This window comes from Rhineura floridana, chromosome 4, assembly GCF_030035675.1.
Source record: "Rhineura floridana isolate rRhiFlo1 chromosome 4, rRhiFlo1.hap2, whole genome shotgun sequence".
Taxonomy (NCBI): Eukaryota; Metazoa; Chordata; class Lepidosauria; order Squamata; family Rhineuridae; genus Rhineura; species Rhineura floridana.
The window spans coordinates 76150493-76168917 of record NC_084483.1 but is presented as its reverse complement, the minus strand read 5'-3'; the positions used below and the strand labels follow the sequence as shown (position 1 = coordinate 76168917).

General features: G+C 41.4%; 1 protein-coding gene across 2 annotated transcripts in view; it reads left to right on the top strand.

Annotated features, from left to right (window-relative positions):
• Positions 1–18425, top strand: part of MMS22L (MMS22 like, DNA repair protein) — a 143959-nt gene that overhangs the window by 42665 nt on the left and 82869 nt on the right. For both annotated transcript variants that reach the window (XM_061623391.1, XM_061623393.1), the window contains exons 12-14: positions 348–467; positions 2551–2777; positions 3882–4391. In XM_061623391.1, coding sequence (XP_061479375.1) covers positions 348–467; positions 2551–2777; positions 3882–4391 — 857 coding nt within the window. The remainder of the gene's footprint in view (positions 1–347; positions 468–2550; positions 2778–3881; positions 4392–18425) is intronic.

Sequence of the window (18425 nt, the reverse complement as noted above, 5' to 3'; positions counted from 1 at the left end):
ATTCAGTATATAAACGTCGGTTTGGAATTTACTTAGATGTGGCCTGCTTATCTGGGAATTAAAATCCACATTATCTCTGAAGGCCCCTAGCTTCACAGCTATGCAGTTCTAATACCTAAAAATGTAGATGGAGTTTTAGTAGATGACAATGCTAGATTCTGTTTTTAGATTACTGCTCCTTTTAGTGGATTGGCTTCCTTCTAAACTATGAATAACATTTATAGGGGGCAAATATTTTTGGATTTCAAAAGCCTTGTGTTTGATTGAGGTCAAGGTTGTTTCTACTAAATAAAAAGCTTGCTAAATAAATCAGAATATAATTGCAGCTGAATGTCTTTGTTTGCTAGACAGGAATATTAGAAGAACAGTTACGAATGCATCTTCAGTGCTGTTTGATGTTAAGCCGTATCTGGGATGTGAACCTCTCTACCATCACCGTACTCTGGGAACATTATAGCAAGAATCTGGTTAGTAAATAAAGCCTAAGAAAGCTAGAGTTTGTAAGTGGGCATCTGTCACCTTTGAGGAAGCTACACACACACTCACACACACTTTTCATTCATTCATTTATTAATTCACTTTATATCCCACTGCATTTCAAAGGGTCTGAGCAGCGTCCAGATATATACATTTTTATGAAGGAAAAAGGGTGAAACTTTTCTCCAGAGACAGTAAGTTTTTGCTGGGAAAAAGATCAACAGTGTCCTAACTGGCAGTCTGTCTCTGACCGGAGGCAGAGGCGAGATTGTTCTTCTCCTTTGCCTCTGTAGCCACAGGTGATTACAGAATTCTTTTCAGAAGAAAGGGGAAATAGGATCCCAAGCAGATCTTTCATTTTTTTTAAGTGTTCTTGCTGGCTGAGAAACAGCCTTTCAGCAGCCCTGTTTCCTAAGGAGTGTCCTTCCACAGCGTCTTCCTCCTTTGCGTCTATTGGACTCTGCAGCTGCTGCTATTCCTGCATGGCGGTGTGAGATCCTGGAATGTAGATGTAGTGGCCTAGGGTAGTGGTGACAATAGCTCCTTGTGCAGGGAACGGCCATAGTTAAGTGGTAGAACATTTCCTAGTGCATGCTGAAGGTCCCAGGTTCAACCCCTGGGATCTCCAGGTAGGGCTGCCAATTTCAGGGTGGATAATACTGAGCTAGATGGACCAGTAGTCTAACTTTATATAAGGCAGCTTTCTGTGTTCCCCCTCTGCTGAGTAGCAAAGCACAGGTACCACAGGGATGGAGGTGGGAGTTGCCTGTATAGGCAATCCATTCTTTAAGAAGCTGCCTTTTACTAGGAAATACTCTCAGTCCACAATATGGCCTTTCCTGACTGGCAGCAGTTCTGTATGGTCTCAGGCAGAAGTCTTTCACCTTAACTGCTACCTAATCCTATTTATTGGAGAAGCCAGGTATTGAATTTGGACCTTCTGCATGCAAAAAATGGAAATGGACTGCCTTCAAGTCAATCCCGAGTTATGGCGACCCTATGAATAGGGTTTTCATAGTAAGCGGTATTCAGAGGGGGTTTACCATTGCCTCCCTCTGAGGCTGAGAGGCAGTGACTGGCCCAAGGTCACCCGGTGAGCTTCATGGCTCTGTGGGGATTCGAACCCTGGTCTCCCAGGTCCTAGTCCAACACTATAACCCCTGCACCACACTTGCTAATAGCTCTTTTCTAAGGTATGACCAATGCCAAATGCAGGCCCATGCAACCTTTGGCAACTAGGAGATCCTAGTTGCCAAAGGCTACTATGCATGTATTGGTTGCATGCTGTTTGAGGAAGGTTTTTGTAGAAAGGGATGTTTATCCCTTGCATTTTTTACCTGGCCCAGAGGCTCCAGCTGATGCAAAATGCTGCCGCTAGACCACTGATGGAGGCAGACTGTCACCAGCACATAACTATGGTGCTTAAAAGCTTGCACTGGCTGCCTATATGCTACAGGGCCAGATTCAAGGTTCTTGTATTAATTTAAAGAGTCCTTAACTTGGGCCCCAGATAATTTAAGGGCTGTCTGATTTATTATATCCCTGCCCAATCACTGAGCTTTTTGGTGGAGTCACTGTTAGTTGTCCCTGGTATCCCCTAGGAATCATTCATACAATATCATGGTGGGGCCAATTTTATGGAACTCCATGTCAGTTGAGGTCAGACAGGCCCCCTATCGAAAGTCCAGCACCTGAATTTTGAATTTTATAGTTTTATAGATAACTGATTTTTATCTTTATTATATTGTTTGTATGCTGCCTAGAGTCTATTGTAATTAAGCAGTATATAATTTGTCTAAATAAGAATAAATACTATTTGTTTGTTTGCAACCTCATTTATCTGCTGCCTCTTGCCCCTAAGTGTGAAGGACTCCTCATCTCTGAGGAACTCTCATCCATGAGGAAAAAACACAAAACTATTATTGGATAGCTTTGCAGCAGCAAATAGATTATGGAGAATAGATTACAAAACTATTATTGTTCAACTGAATGTTTAAACTTTTGTAATGACTGCAAGAGATATTAAATAGTAGCTTAGGTTACCATTTGAAATATGTTGTACTTTTCTTTCAGAACAGTCCCTTTACTATTCCTTGGTTTGGTCTCAAAGGTCTTGCAAATATTAGTAAAACAGCTTTGTCTATCTATGACTCGGTAAAGAGCTGTTGTGGTGACATATATACTCCTGATATGTATACCTCCAGCAATAGTTATCAAATTTTTCTCCACATTTTGGCACAAATAATGAAGAAAGCAGCGAGGACCAATGGTGTTCATCCCTGGAAACAGATCAAAGGAAGGTACAGTGGCTTTTACAGTTTTCCACATAATGCTTTTAAGTAATCTGTGTGTGCTCTCAACGATCAACTCAATTTGTTTTATCTAAGAAGTGTACATTTATAGTGTCATTGATGAATTCCATATAAAAGGGAAGGTATAAGAAGAGTCCTATTGGATCAGGCCAGTGGCCCAAGTAGCCCAGCATCCTGTTCCCACAGTGGCCAACCACGTGCCTATGGGAAACCCACTAGCAGCACCTGAATGCAACAGCTGTATCCCCACTTGTGATTCCCAACAACTGGTACTCAGAGGCATACTGTCTCTGACAGTGGAGGTAGAACATAACCATTGTGGCTACAGGCATCAATAGCCAGCCAAATCCTTCTCCCTACCCCCACTGTAGATTCTTTTTCTTCTCTCAGTATGCATGGGCAAAAAACTCTTCTTCTGAAACACCCAAATCAGCCTTCCCCAACATAGTGCCCTCCAGATGCTTTGGACTACAATTGGCATCATCCCTGACTTTTGGTCATTCTGATTGGAGCTGATGAGAGTCAGAGTCCAACAACATGTGCAGGGGTAAGGCTGGTCTAAGTAGTGTTAATAGTAGATCTGTTCAAAATTTATTGAAGTCTTTTAACTTCCCTCAGCCACCTCTATTGTAGTGGCACATTACAACACACGCTGCCATTATTTACAGTGAGAAGCCTTTTGGCACTCTCAAAGTGCGATTTAATTGTCCTGTTGTGGCATATGAGCTATTTGTCCTCCGAATACTACTTGTGGTGCTAGATGATAGATGGCTAGAACAACTGACTAAAACTATTTTCAAACATGCCCTGTGACATTTGAGTTCATGCAAGCACAGTCCACTTGCCAATTTGATACAGGGTGGACACACTTCTGCAGGTAACTTGTTTTTTCATCTGAATTACTCTGTTGGCAGACAGACTGATGGTTGAGGACATACACAAAACTCTCCTTCATCAGAAAGGGATTTTACGAGGTTATTTATCATAACCTGGATTCCAAAGAACTGTTGTAAACAGAGGTTATCAAAGCAAAGGATGAATACAAAGCCAATTTTAAGAAATGTGTCTTTGTCTTTGTTTTGTATCATGCAGAATTTATTCCAAATTTCACCAGAAAAGAATGCAAGAACTGACAGAGGTGGGCCTGCAAAATTTTTTATATCTTTTCCTCGTGCTGGCAGCTATAGCAGAGACGAAAGATGTTGCCAGCCGCATGATGGAACTTTTGCGTTTCCTTAGTCCAATTTCCATAAGCATTTCTCAGAGAGCTCTGATTTGGAAGGGCTACTTTGCCTTCATATTAACATATGTTGAGAAGAACATGGACATCAGCGTGCTAGCTGAGCAAGTCTCAAATGCCTTCCGTGAAAAGGCAAAGGTGTTCTTAGTAACAAAAAATGATCCCTCGCAGAAACAAAACCTATGGATGCTGCTCTCCACTTACGTTGATGGGGTCCAAGAAGTTTTTGAGACCAGCTGCTACTTGCACCTTTCAGAAGAAAAGCTGCTGAATGATGGCTTTAGTATGCTGTTGCCAGGTTGCCGAGGAGCAGAGCTTTCAAGAGTGTTGAGCTTCTTGCAAGATGTTCTGTTCAGGCTGAGGTAAGGATTCGTTGATGAATGTTTTCTGAAGTTCCTTTTTCTGCTTCAGACTTATTTTATTCATTTTAAAACACTTGCAGTGCAATATATGTAGGTAATAATGTATTCAGTATCCCACCTTTCTGCATAAAAGCTTTTGGTGGCAAACAACAAAAATTAATTTATGAGGACTAAGGCATACAAGCAGAAAGTATGGGTCCAGTTCAGTACAAAATTATCAGATTCATCCAGGAAAATGTTAATCGAAGCCTTTAAGACTTGTAGACTACAAACCTGAATATAGCCCACCAGCATGATAAATCTCCTGTCCTTGCTGCCTTCCTTGGACTGCAAAACGAGTGTTTCAAGTATTTGGCCACCATGTGGAGTGAGTACACTGAGTTCAGCTTGGTGGGTTTAGAGTTTTTAAATGGAACAGTGCATGAGATGTTAAGTGGGTAACATCTAGTGGATGCTTGCATGTTAATTAATTGTTGATGGTATGAAGTGATAACTTGCATCAGGAGTAGTCTATGTGGTTTTCTCCAGATGTTTGACTACAACTCCCATCTGTTCCAGGTAGCATGACCAGTGGCCAGGGGTGATGGGAGCTGTAGTTCCATCTGGAGAAAACCACACAGACCACCCCTGACTTAAAGCGAACCTGTAAATGCATGTTGTATATGAATACATGAAGCACTTTTGTGTTTAATTGGGCTTCCAAAGCAGGGACAGAGTGCTATGCTTTGCTATCCCATAGGCATCCATGCTGACTATGGAAGGAGTGGCTTCACATCCTTTGTGGCTAACATGGAAGCTGATTGGGCTGCTGAAGTGGGGATAAAGCACTCTGCCTTACTGGTCTGATAGCTGATTTTAATTACTGAGCAGAGTGCTCTGTTTCTGCCTCTTCAGCCCAATCTGCTTCTGTGACATTGCTAACCCGACCTGGCTCAAGCAGTGCCTGCCACCTGGGCCTGGAGGGACTCTAGCAAGTGAAAGCTGCAGGGCAAAATTGTGCTGAGGACTTGAGCATCATTTCCCTCTGCGTATTCTGTGGTAGTGAGAGGGAGAACACACTCCCAGGAGGTGTCTCAGTTCTGTTTGTCTCCCTTGAGCAGCAGCAATTACCCAATTGCCTCCATCGAGGATTGTGGTAAGGACGCTGTGATTGAATTGCTCTCCGGCCTCCTCAGGCAAGCTGCTTGGCTCATGGGTTTCTGTGGATGTTGGTGCAACTTGAAAATAGAAGAAGCAGTTTGGACCTCACTACTTTACAGAGGCTGGGCTGGAGTGTGTGTGTGGGACACCGTGCCTTATCGCATAGATATTCAGTGTGTTGTCTTCTAGATGTTGCTGGAATACAACTTGCAGCATCACTTGCCATTGGTTATGTTGGCTGGGGCTGATGGGAGTTGGAGCCTAATAACATCTGGAGGGCATTATGCTGGCTATCCCTGCCTTATTGAAACGACATAAGCTGTTGGCATTCCCATTTGCTTCAGAATGTATACGTAATTGTGTATTCATCATTTTTGTTGTAGATCTACATACATATATATTTTATAATACAGTATATATACATATACACTGTGTGTGTGTGTATAGTTGTAGATCTTGTGTAATATTTCTTGTATTTCCCACAGCCTTATCCAAGTTCCTCCTTAGATAAAAATTACATAAAGCAGGAGAATGAAATGGTGACTAGTGGAAAATGGAAGGCAGTATTTCATCACTAATCGGTTTTGCCTTGATTTATTGATACAGTTTACAACCTCCAAACTGTCCTTTCTGCAATAAACATATTTCTGTCCACTAACTCACACTGGAGGCAGCTCTTCAATGTTGAACCAAAAGTCTTCCAACCTTCCTAAAGCAGCTATCTTCTCTTGTCATCCTGCCACAAGCCCTAATGAGGCAGTTATTGATTGGTCACTGCAGAAACCTGAAGATATGTGGGGGAGGGGCAGTAGAAAATATGCATTATGAACAGTGGGAAGAAACCAACCTGCATGTTTACCTTAAGTACTTTGTTACTGTCTGAATAGTTTGACTTCTGCTGTCAGTAGCTTATAAATCCAAGGACAACTGATTATTTTTTTTCCAGGCTGTCTTTGAATAAAGATAAAGTGTTTGACAAAGTGTAGGTGATTTATTAGGAGAGTCTTTGTAAATTGGTTTAACTTGGTTTTTTAAAAATGCAAACTATCCAGATGCAGGAGACACACTCACTGGAACTGTACAAAAGCATCACATAGGCTACCTTGGAAAAGGTCCCTTGGTCTTCAATGCCCTGTATAGTTACAGCACATTGATATTTTAATGTTATAGTTACAACATTTTAAAAAATTAATATAAAATTAAATTCTTTATTTGAGTTGATAAAGCCTTAACTATTGTGCGAGTGAACAAAAGGTTTGTCATTTTGATTCTGATTGCAAGGTTCTTTACTCCCTGCTCAGAATCCTCCTCCTTAGCCGATAGCTACTGACAGGGCCAGCCCTACTGTTAGGCAGAGTGAGACCTTAATCAGCAAATGCTGAAGATGAGGAGCAGCAGCGAGGTGCTGGCAGGAAAGAATTATTTTATTTAAAAGCATTTCTAACCTACCCAGCTCACAAAGCACAATAAAGCAGCACAATAAAACAAGACTAAAATATAACATATCAGCAACGCAGCAATATCAATATAAATAGAGCAGAAAACATACAAACCAGAACAGCATAGAACAAATCCTAAAAAAAACACTAATTACTGAACGCCTGGATAAATAAATATATATCAGAAGAGAGGCCATTCCAAAATCGTGCAACGGCGGCAAAGGCCCTTTCGCAGGTTATCACACAGCAGATATCACGCCCATATGGAACCACTAACAGCCTCTCCTGCAGATCTTTACTCATGGGCAGGTCAGTATGGGAGAAGCTGTTGCAGATTTTATAAACCGTCACACGTGCCTTGAATCTCTCCCAGTAGTACAATGGCAGCCAATAAAGCTGCTTCAAGACAGGTGGCATGTAGTACTAATAGAAGTAACTGGAATGTTTGTTTGTTTTTCATCCTCACCTGCCCTGCTTCTAATAGTGAGGAACAGTGCTTCAGAAAAGCATCTCCAGTGCCACTAGGTTTGTGAACTGATCCTTAAGATTTTAGCAGCTCCACTGATTATTTGCGAATGGGATGAGTAGATATTTATTTATTTATTCCATTTGTATACCGCCCCATAGCCGAACTCTCTGGGCAGTTTACAACCATTAAAAACATTAAAAACAAATATACAAATTTAAAACACATTTCTAAAAAGCAATTTAAAAACACATGCTAAAATGCCTGGGAGAAGAGGAAAGTCTTGACCTGGCGTCGAAAAGATAATAGTGTTGACGCCAGACGCACCTCGTCAGCAAGATTATTCCATAATTTGTGGGCCACCACTGAGAAGGCCCTCTCCCTTGTTGCCAGACTCCCAGATTCTCTCCAAGTAGGCACCCGGAGGAGGGCCTTGGATGTTTAGCATAGTGTACAGGTGGGTTCGTGTCGGGAGATTCGTTCCATCAGGTATTGCGGTCCCAAGCCGTGTAAGGCTTTATAGGTTAAAACCAGCACCTTGAATCGAGCTCGGAAACATGCAGGCAGCCAATGCAAGCGGGCCAGAATTGGTTTTATATGTTTGGACCGTCTGGTCCCTGTTACCAATCTGTCTGCTGCATTTTGCAAAAGCTGCAGTTTCCGAACCGTCTTCAAAGGCAGCCCCACGTAGAGTGCATTGCAGTAATCTAACTTGGAGGTTACCAGAGCATGGACAACTGAAGCCAGGTTATCCCTGTCCGGATAGGGACGTGGTTGGACCACCAACCGAAGTTGGTAGAAGGCACTCCGTTCCACCGAGACTACCTGAGCCTCAAGTGACAGAGATGGTTCTAGGAGGACCCCCAAGCTATGAACCTGCTCCTTCAAGGGGACTGCGACCCCATCCAGGACAGGTTGGGCATCCACCATCTTGTCAGAAGAACCACCCACTAGCAGCATCTCAGTCTTGTCTGAATTGAGCCACAGTTTATTAGCCCTCATCCAGTCCATTGTTGCAGTCAGGTACTGGTTCAGCACATTGACAGCCTCACCTGAAGAAGATGAAAAGGAGAAATAGAGCTGCGTGTCATCTGCATACTGATGGCAAAGCACTCCAAAGCTATGGATGACCACACCCAACGGTTTCATGTAGATGCTGAACAGCATGGGGGACAGAACTGACTCCTTTGGAACCCCATACTGAAGAGTCCAGGGTGCCGAGCAATGTTCCCCAAGCACCACCTTCTGGAGCCAACCCACCAAGTAGGAGCGGAACCAGCGCCATGCAGTCCCTCCCACTCTCAACTCAGCCAGTCTTCCCAGAAGGATACCATGGTCGATGGTATCGAAAGCCGCTGAGAAATCAAGGAGAATCAACAGAGTCACACTCCCCCTGTCTCTCTCCCTACAGAGGTCATCATACAGGGCGACCAAGGCTGTTTCCGTGCCCAAACCAGGCCTGAAACCCGACTGAAATGGATCCAGATAATCGGTCTCATCCAACAGTGTCTGGAGCTGGCCTGCCACCACTCGTTCAAGGACCTTGGCCAGGAATGGAACATTTGCTACCAGCCTATAGTTATTTCTGGGTCCAGGGAGGGTCTCTTCAGGAGTGGTCTCACTACCGCCTCTCTTTCAGGCAGCCAGGGACCACCCCCTCTTGCATATAAAACTAGTTTGAACTTAAGCTTATCCAAACCCTCCCTTTTTATGTGTTTTGTTCAACCATGAACAGCATGCAAATAAAGCATTTCTAGTGGCTGACAAGATATTACTCTTGGAGTTTTACCTGAGCCTAAGCATTTTTCAAAGGCAGCTTTGGGTGATATCCAACTATAGTCATACTTGGTGTGGACTCATTGAAATCTGTGGGTGAAGTCTACTCTGAATATGACTTAGACATCACCTTTATTTTTGTGTTGGTAGCCAGGGAGGTTTTTTCCTAATTGGCTTCAATTCATACTTCTGTCTTTTTCTCTGGTTTTCAGTACGTTACCCTGCCTTAGTAATTTGGAACTGAGTGGGATATGAAAGTACTTAATATTTTTTAATAAAATTAATGCTTTTACTCACTATTTACTGTCTGAAGTAGATGAATATCATTTGTGATACTTCAACAAAGGGTCTGGATAAATGTCTTTGGCAGAGCTTGTGCTATATATGCTGTTTTTATATATTTAAAAATAAGTACAGTATAATGACTTTTCTTTCACAATTGTTGGAAAGAAAAATACACTTAGCAACATCATAACCTAGTTAGAATAAACTCCAGCTTATTCTTCTATAACTATGTGGTTGTGCCAAGAACAGGGTTATAGAGCTATACCCTTGGCCAGATTAATAACATGCATTCTTGGCTGTCTCTCTGATTTGGCAAAGGAGGAAATGTCTCGCTGTAGCAATTCTTCCTGTTTGACGATCCAGATGGGAATAAGATATCAGCCCTTGCATAAATGTAATATTTCTGCCAAGTGTACTGGGTGTAATAGTTCTAGGATTGTCAGAATTTGCAGGTAAGTAAGAAGTGAGATCACTGATTAAAGAGAGAAGCAACTCCCTGTAGGCAGTTAGTTAATAATAACTTCATATGCCACTTTTCTGCTAACCCAAGTTGATGGCTCACAGGAGCATTCCTGTATTGCTGATTAAGTAGCATTATGAAAATACTGACTTGGCTGTGTTAACTAAATGCCTTGGTATTTAAAGCTTAGAATGTCAAATAGTTGTAGCAATTCCCTTTAACACATCACATAGTGTTTCTGGAATCATATTTCTAGTCTCCTTTTATTTGAGGTGCTAGTAGAAATGGCATTTTTTTAATTGTGCAGAATGAGGTACAGAAGCTGTACTTTAATTATAGCCATTCATGCTGCTGTGTTAAGGGCCTGTCATCCTTTTAGTTATAACCTCTCCTTTTCAGGGATTTATAACACAGCTATGAAAATTTGCTCTTGGGCTAAAACATGGCTCACGAGGTCTTGTGAGGGTGTTCACTTTTTCTCTATTTCTTTTTCCTTAAGCAAATATTAACAAGCTCTCAACTCTGCTTAAATATATCCTTTATGTTACAAAAGAGAGAAGCAAGAGAAGAACTGGGTGCTTTCTAGACTTTTCTGTTTGTCTCTCTTTAGAATGGTTTTATCTTCTAGATTTGCTAATGGTATCTAGAGCAATGATTCTCAAACTACATGTGCTGCAAGCTCTTTTCTAGCATGCCCCAAGAAATAAATAAGGGCTCCTGAAAGCTGCTATCTCTGCCTCATTGATCTGGCTTGATTTCTGTCAGCCTCCTTTAGTTAAAATTGGATCATTTGATTGCACTCAGCATAAAAATATCACAGAGTGACTTGCCCTCAAAGGAAGCACTCCCTCAACAGCTTACTGAGAAACCCAAGCGGTGTAATTTCTGATGGCCTAGTTCTTACTCTTGCACTCAAAAAAACCTTTAGTGGATTTTAGAACAAAGTATGCCTCTGTATTCATTCAGAGCAAAGAGTGTCTCATCTACCAGGTGTTAAGGTAATAATGAACTGGAGAGAGTTCTCCTACAGGACTGTTTTGCAAAAAAAAAAAAAGTTTAAAACATTACAGATCACAGATCAGAAACAGGTAGCTCAACAAAAGATTTTAACGTTGTTGTTGCAGAAGGAATTCTTATGCCTTGTGACTTCTGAATAACATATGAGAAATTTAGGAATTGGCCATTGTTCCATGGTGGAGCACAATCTTTGCATGCAGGAGGTCCTAGATTCACTTGCTGGCATCTCCAGGTAGGGCTGGGAAAGATTTCTGCTTGAAACCCTGGAGAGACAATGGGTCTAATCTTGGTAGAAAGCAGCCTCCGATGACCCCATGTATTTGTGTATACAAACAGGAATCACAACTTCCTTGGTCGCTCTGGTTGATGACATCTATCAGGAGAGGGAGGGGGAATGCAACCCTGCTCATTCTTCTTGATCTCTTGGTGGCGGTTGATATGATTGACCATGGTATCCTTTTGAAGTCTCTCAGGGAGGTGGGGGTTAGGGGCACTGTGCTTCAGTGGTTCTTCTCATACCTGCAGGGCCACTTCCAAAAAGTAGTTATGGGAGGCTACTGTTCAGCATCATGGGAGCTGTCCTGTAGTGTTCTGCAGGGTTTTATCTTGTCCCCCGCGTTATGTAATATGAAGCCACTGGGAGCTGTTATCAGAAGATTTAGAGTGAGTTATCATCACTATGCAGATGACACCCAACTCTGTCTCTCTGTTCCATCTGAATCTGGGGAGACAGCTGAGAGTCTGGACTGGTGCCTAGAGGCAGTGATGGGTTGGATGTGGGCCAATAAATTGAGGTTGAATCCTGAAAAGACAGAGGTGTGGTGTGTCTGGAGTTCTCATGTCTGAGAGGTGGGGAGATGGCCTGTTCTGGATGGGGTTGCACTCCCCTGAAAGGAGCAGGTTCACAGCTTGGGGGTACTTCTGGATCCAGCATTGTCACTGGAGGGTCAGGTAGCTTCAGTGGCTAGGACTGTCTTTTTCCAGCTCCAGACAGTTTGCCAGCTTTGCCCCCTTTTGGACAGAGATGACTTGACCACAGTATTCCATGCTCAGGCAACTTTTATATTGGATTATTGCAATGTGCTCTACGTGGGACTGCTCTTGAAGACGATTTAGTCCACAATGCAGCAGCCAGATAACTGGCTGGGGTTCCCTTTAGATTTCATGTATCCCATTTTAAAACAGCTGCATTGGTTGCTAGTTCATTTCCTGGCCCAATTGAAGATGCTCGTGCTGGTTTTTAAAGTCTTAAATGACTTACGCCCCAAATATCTGAAAGACTGCCTCCTTCCCCACAGACCCTCTTGGGTGTTGATATCAGCAGAGGGGGCTCTTTTGGTAGTTCCGCCACCGTCAGACATTCAGGGGCTGCTGATCTGGAAATGGGCATTCTCTGTGGTTGGCCCTAAGTTGTGGAACTCCCTCCCCACTAAGGTGCATCTGGCAGTTTTGCTGTACAGTTTTAGGCGAATGCTGAAGACACACCTTTTTACCATGCCATTTGCCACCTGAGTCATGTATTTTTGGGCCCCATCCTATTTTGGGATATTAGGTTGTTTCACAGATGTTTTCAATGTCATATTTTAAGATTGTTTTAATCCACCCTGGGACCTTTGGGTGAAGGGTAAGTAATAAATGATTATGATGATATCCTCTCTCTCTTCTGGTTGCCAGGACAGGCCCTGCCCCAAGGGGTAGGGTCTTGTCTGGGGTCTTGGGCTGCATCTTTGAAATGCAGCACATAGTGCCAAAGGGAAGCCCATAGTCTTAAGAGGGGTAGCAGACGCATGCTAGTTTTTTTGGGGGGGGGGTTTGGCCTCTGTGCTTGTCAAAGCTTTGGAGTACCAGCTGCCTGGCAGTCACAGAGGCAAGCCTCGGGCATTCCATTGTGGGTCAGAGCAATCTCTGAGCTGGAGGGGGATGGAGGAGGCTTGTCTCCTTACTTGTTGGGCACTTAGAACCTCAGTGCCTGGCAAGGACAGTGACACCCTCCGTGCCTTGGCCATCCTGCTCTAGGTCCAACCAACCTGAATAGTGTGCCTCAGACATTGCTTCACAAAGATGTGCAAAGTGCCTCTGAGAATTGGCATTTCAGCTTTTTAAACAGGGAAGGCTGGGTGGGTCGGGGCATAAGTATGCTGTGAGCTGCGTGTACATACCATTCTCTATTTTAAAATGGGAAAGTGTTATGGTGGGAACTTTCTGTAATGAATACAATCCTGTGGATACTTCACTGTTTTAAATCTGAGAGTCCTAGGGTTAAAGACCTGTCCAACATTTAATTCGCTTCAACAACACCATTCTCTGTAAGCTTTAGTTCCTGGGGGGGGAAAGCAATGCAACATGTGTAAAGATGTCTCAAAATACAAACCTAAAGCTATTAGTAAGCAAGTCCCATTGTACAAAGTGATATTTATGAGTAACCATATCTTTCACTTAACTCTGTTAAGCTGTGATTCTTAGTGTTGGAAATAAACTCCACTGGAGTAACCTTTATCTGTAAGTAAGTATGTTTAGGATAATGGTTAAAGAGAGAAGAAAAGCAAAAGCAAGAGGAGATAGAAACATGTTCAGAACCCTAAATGCAACAATACAGCAGCTAGTACGTAGGGACAAACAGAACTATTACAATAGTTATTGTATAGAAATAGAGGATAATAAAAAGGGAAGAACAAGAGCCCTATTCCAAAAGATTAGAGAAACGAAAGGGAAATTTAAACCAAGAGTAGGGATGTTGAATAATCAACAGGGGAACACACTGACTGAATGAGATTAAATAAAAGGAAGATGGAAGCAATGCACTGAAGAACTCTATAAAAGAGATGACAGGATGACAGGTTCATTCATGGAGGAACTGTATGATGAAGAACCAGAAATTTTAGAATGCGAGGTGAAAGTTGCTCTTAAAGTACTTGGAAGAAACAAATCACCAGGAACAGATGGCATACCAATAGAGTTGCTACAAGCTACTGAGACTGAATCTGTCCAAATGTTGACAGAAATTTGTCAAGAAATATGGAAAACTAAAAAATGGCCTAGAGACTGAAAGCGTTACATATACATCCCAATTCCAAAGAAAGGGGATCCCAGGGAATGCAGTAATTATCAAACTATTGCCTTAATATCCCATGCAAATAAAGTAATGCTCAAGATTCTACAACCGAAGCTCTTACCATATATGGAGCGAGAAATGCCAGACGTCCAAGCTGGATTTAGAAAGGGAAGAGGCACCAGATATCATATCATAAGCATACTTTGGATAATGAAACAGACCAAGGAATTTCAGAAGAAAATCATCCTGTGCTTTATAGATTACAGCAAAGCCTTTGACTGTAGATCTTGAAAAACTATGAAATGCTTTAAAAGAAATGGGGGTGCCACAGCATCTGATTGTCCTGATGTGCAACCTATACTCTGGACAAGAGGCTACTGTACGGACAGAATATGGAGAAACCGATTGGTTCCCAATTGGAAAGGGTGTGAGACGGGTGTATTTTATCACCCTATTTGTTTAATCTATACACAGAACATATCATACAGAAAGCGGGATTGAACCAAGATGAAGGAGGTGTGAAAACTGGAGGGAGAAATATCAATAATTTAAGATATGCAGACTACTAGCAGAAACCAGTAATGATTTGAAATGAATGCTGATGAAAGTTAAAGAGGAAAGCACAAAAGCAGGACTACACAGTCATTAACCAAAATGGAGACAATAGTCAAGAAATCAGAAGAAGGCTAGGACTGGGGAGGGCAGCTATGAGAGGACTAGAAAAGGTCCTCAAATGCAAAGATGTATCACTGAACACTAAAGTCAGGATCATTCAGACCATGGTATTTCCGATCTCTATGTATGGATGTGAAAGTTGGACGGGAGAAAGCAGATAAGAGAAAAATCAACTTATTTGAAATGTGTTGAAGGAGAGCTTTGCGCATACCATGGACTGCGAAAAAGACAAATAATTGGGTGTTAGAAGAAATTAAACCGGAACTGTCACTAGAAGCTAAAATGATGAAACTGAGGTTATCCTACTTTGGACACATCATGAGAAGACAGGATTCACTGGAAAAGACAATAATGCTGGGAAAAACAGAAGGAAGTAGAAAAAGAGGAAGGCCAAAGAAGAGATGGATTGATTCCATAAAGGAAGCCACAGACCTGAACTTATAAGATTTGAAAGGGTGGTTCATGACAGATGCTCTTGGAGGACACTGATTCATAGGGTGGCCATAAGTCATAATCAACTTGAAGGCACATAACAACAACAACAAATCTTTAGGATTACAGAGTAAGCACTTAACATTAAAATGTATGTAAGAATGAAAGAAACATTTTTCCTGACCAGTTTTTATATGGGTTTGTTTTGATATTGCTTATTTTTTATGTGGCTTAGTTGTTTTCTATTCTGGATTTTATTATTGCTAGCCTCCTTGGGCATTTTTAAAGAAAGGGAAGAAATAGTGTTGAAGCAACTAGCTTGTATTTTTTAACCTTTTCAGTTTCCTAAGATTTTGATTCTGTAACTTATAAGTATGAGGCTGACCACAAGTGGAACTTGTAAATGTTTTTTTAATCATTTGTAAAGAATAATTTTACTTTGTGCTGTGTTGTTTTGTTCAGGCACTGATGACAGCCAAGTGAGCAATTTGCAAGACCCCTGTAGCTCAATTGTGGCTCTTATCCTACCATTTGCTTACATGGAGCATGCATATTCTTTTTGCATATGAATGGAGGAGAATGAGGAAGAGCATCTTCTCAATTCTTTATGCAGCACCATTAAGAGAAATCTGGTAATATTGAAAAGGGCACTGTAAAAGGAATAGGATATGACAAGTGACTATTAAATATGGAAATATGGGTGGGCAATAGGCATGTATACAAAATATTGAAATAACTTGACTGAGAATAAAAATTAATCTTAAAAGGTACATAGTGAAGTATTTGAAAATTACGTATAGTTTACGATGTTATATTTTGGAAATATGAAGCTTCAGATACTTTAGGTTTGTAGGGAACAAACCCTTGGAGAAGGGGAATAGGATCTATCTATAGTTAACCACCCTAGACATCACTGAGCTTTTGTGCAGGACTGCAAATGAATTTTCTAATTTTTGTGGCAGTTGTAAGCTTGTAGTTTTATAGACGTGAACCTTAAGATAAAACTGAGCAGGAGGAAAATGTAGTGGTCAAAAGTGCTGATCTTCTCCTTTGGTTAGCTTTTGTGTCAGAACTTCATAGGTGCAATGTAGTTGTGGGCTTTTATAATTTAAACATATTGCAGACTGTGAAACGCTATTGAAGGTTTATCTGACAATATCTTACCCCTCAGCCAGAGCACCATTCTAGCAAAAATGGTTCTCTCTCTAATAAAGATTCTTTGATAGCTAGACTGTTGCTAAATCAACAAATAAGAGTGTATATTCATTATTTCTGTAGTGCACCCTGTAGTTCTTCAGGATGAGTGTGGAATTCCTACTATATATCTTTACTATGGAAATATATACTTGTTTGGAAGGGGGGTGGTTGTGTTACACTTTGTCATCAAAAATACCCTGTGGGAAGCCCTCTGAGCCCATCAGGAGACCTTCTTCTCTTTTTATATCAGTGAACAGATAAGCTGATAAAGAAAATACAGAGATTTATTTTTTTACTGTGGCGTTTCAATATTAGTACTTGAGAAACATTTTTCCAATATATGTATCTTTTTGAATACTGTTGTCGGGGGGGGAAGTAGAATTCAGTAGATTTTTGCCATAATCTAAGGAAGAAACAAAACAAAAACCTTTTCTCTATCACTAAAGATGATTAAAATATTGTTTGTTCAGTCATAGGTAGTTGTCTCTAAGGTAGTTATTTCTGCTGTGGTCTCTAGATACAGTGACCTTTGGTCTGTTTTACAGTAGGGCCCCACTGATATGGCGGGTTATGTTCCAGACCCCTGCCGAAAAGCGAAAATCACCAAAAAGTGGAACTCCATCAATAATACGGCTCCCGACGCTCAGCTGCTGAGTGTGTCATGCTGAAAAACACTGTAAAAGCGTATGAGTGGGGCCTTACTTTAATTGAAAACTGCCATATTAGCGGAATGCTGAAAAGTGGGGCCCTACTGTATATGGATGAGAGAGGCTCTTGCCACATAAATAAGTCGACACTGACATCACAGAAATGATGAAGATAGCTGGATAAATTTGTGGAGAGTAACATTAGGATGTATCAATTGGTTTGCCCATTCATTGCGTGGTACATTGACATTACACAGATGTATGACAAGATGATGGATGTGCCAGTGATGGGTCTGAAAGTTCATGGTTTAATTTTTTAGAAATCTACAGTAGGGCCCCACTCATACGGCAGCTTGCGTTCTGGACCCCCGCCGAAAAGCAAAAACCGCTGACAAGCAGAACTCATTAAATAGAATGGTGTGCGACGCCTGAAAACCGCCGTAAAAACAGAACAAGCACCGTATGAGTGGAGCTTTAGTCTAATTGCGTCTAATTGAGACCGCTGCATTAGCGAAATGCTGTAAAGCGAAGCGCCGTAAAGCAGGGCCCTACTGTAATTGTGTTTCTCATCATCACGTCGTAATTCATCTATTTGTATCCTGCTTTTCCACAAAATTGGGCCCAAAGAGGCTTACAACGTGTCAACTGAACATCAATGTTTTTTTAAAAAAAATGTTTTAGGAGCAGTTATAAATGATTGTAATAGGTGACATCCAATGCCATGTGAGCAGGCGTCTTCCTTCCTTCCCTTCCCTCTGCATCCCATCTCTGGAGTATCTCCTGTCTCTCTGCGACAGATTTTTGGGTATGTGTAGTGGAGCTGCTGAAGGAGGGGGAATCTCTTCCACTAACACTGTCTGTTCTGTTGTCATTGTGCACCATACATTGTTGTATTTCACTCAATGTCATTAAGTAAAGATATCATTAAAATCCATACAATATTGTATAAAACAATGCGAAAAGCTTAAAACTAAATAGGAGAATGAATAAAGCTTTAACACAGAAATAACACAGACTTTTGGATCTGGGAACATGATGGTATCTCAAGAACTGGAGATCTTACTGTGCAAGGAAGATTGCTGACAAGGCAGGAAATTTCAATTAAATCATTGGGATGGACCCTGCCTTGGTTTCAGGAATTTCAAATAAGGAACTTCTTATATAATCTATTAGGTCCAAGGTTGATCTTAAGGGAAGCCACCAACTGGAAAAAGGCAATGGAAAAAGGGAAATGATTGTTGTCAGTAAAGTGTAAAATATTTCTGGAGTTGAAATCCATGGATCCCATCTCAAGGAAAAGATAAGAGATATAGGAAATCCAATCTCAGAAGATTTGTGTAATAATAATAATAATAATAATATATTACCATTTATATATCACTTACTATGTAAAAGATCTCAGAGGCTTACAATAGAATACCCAAGGTACAATAAAAGCCATATCAAAT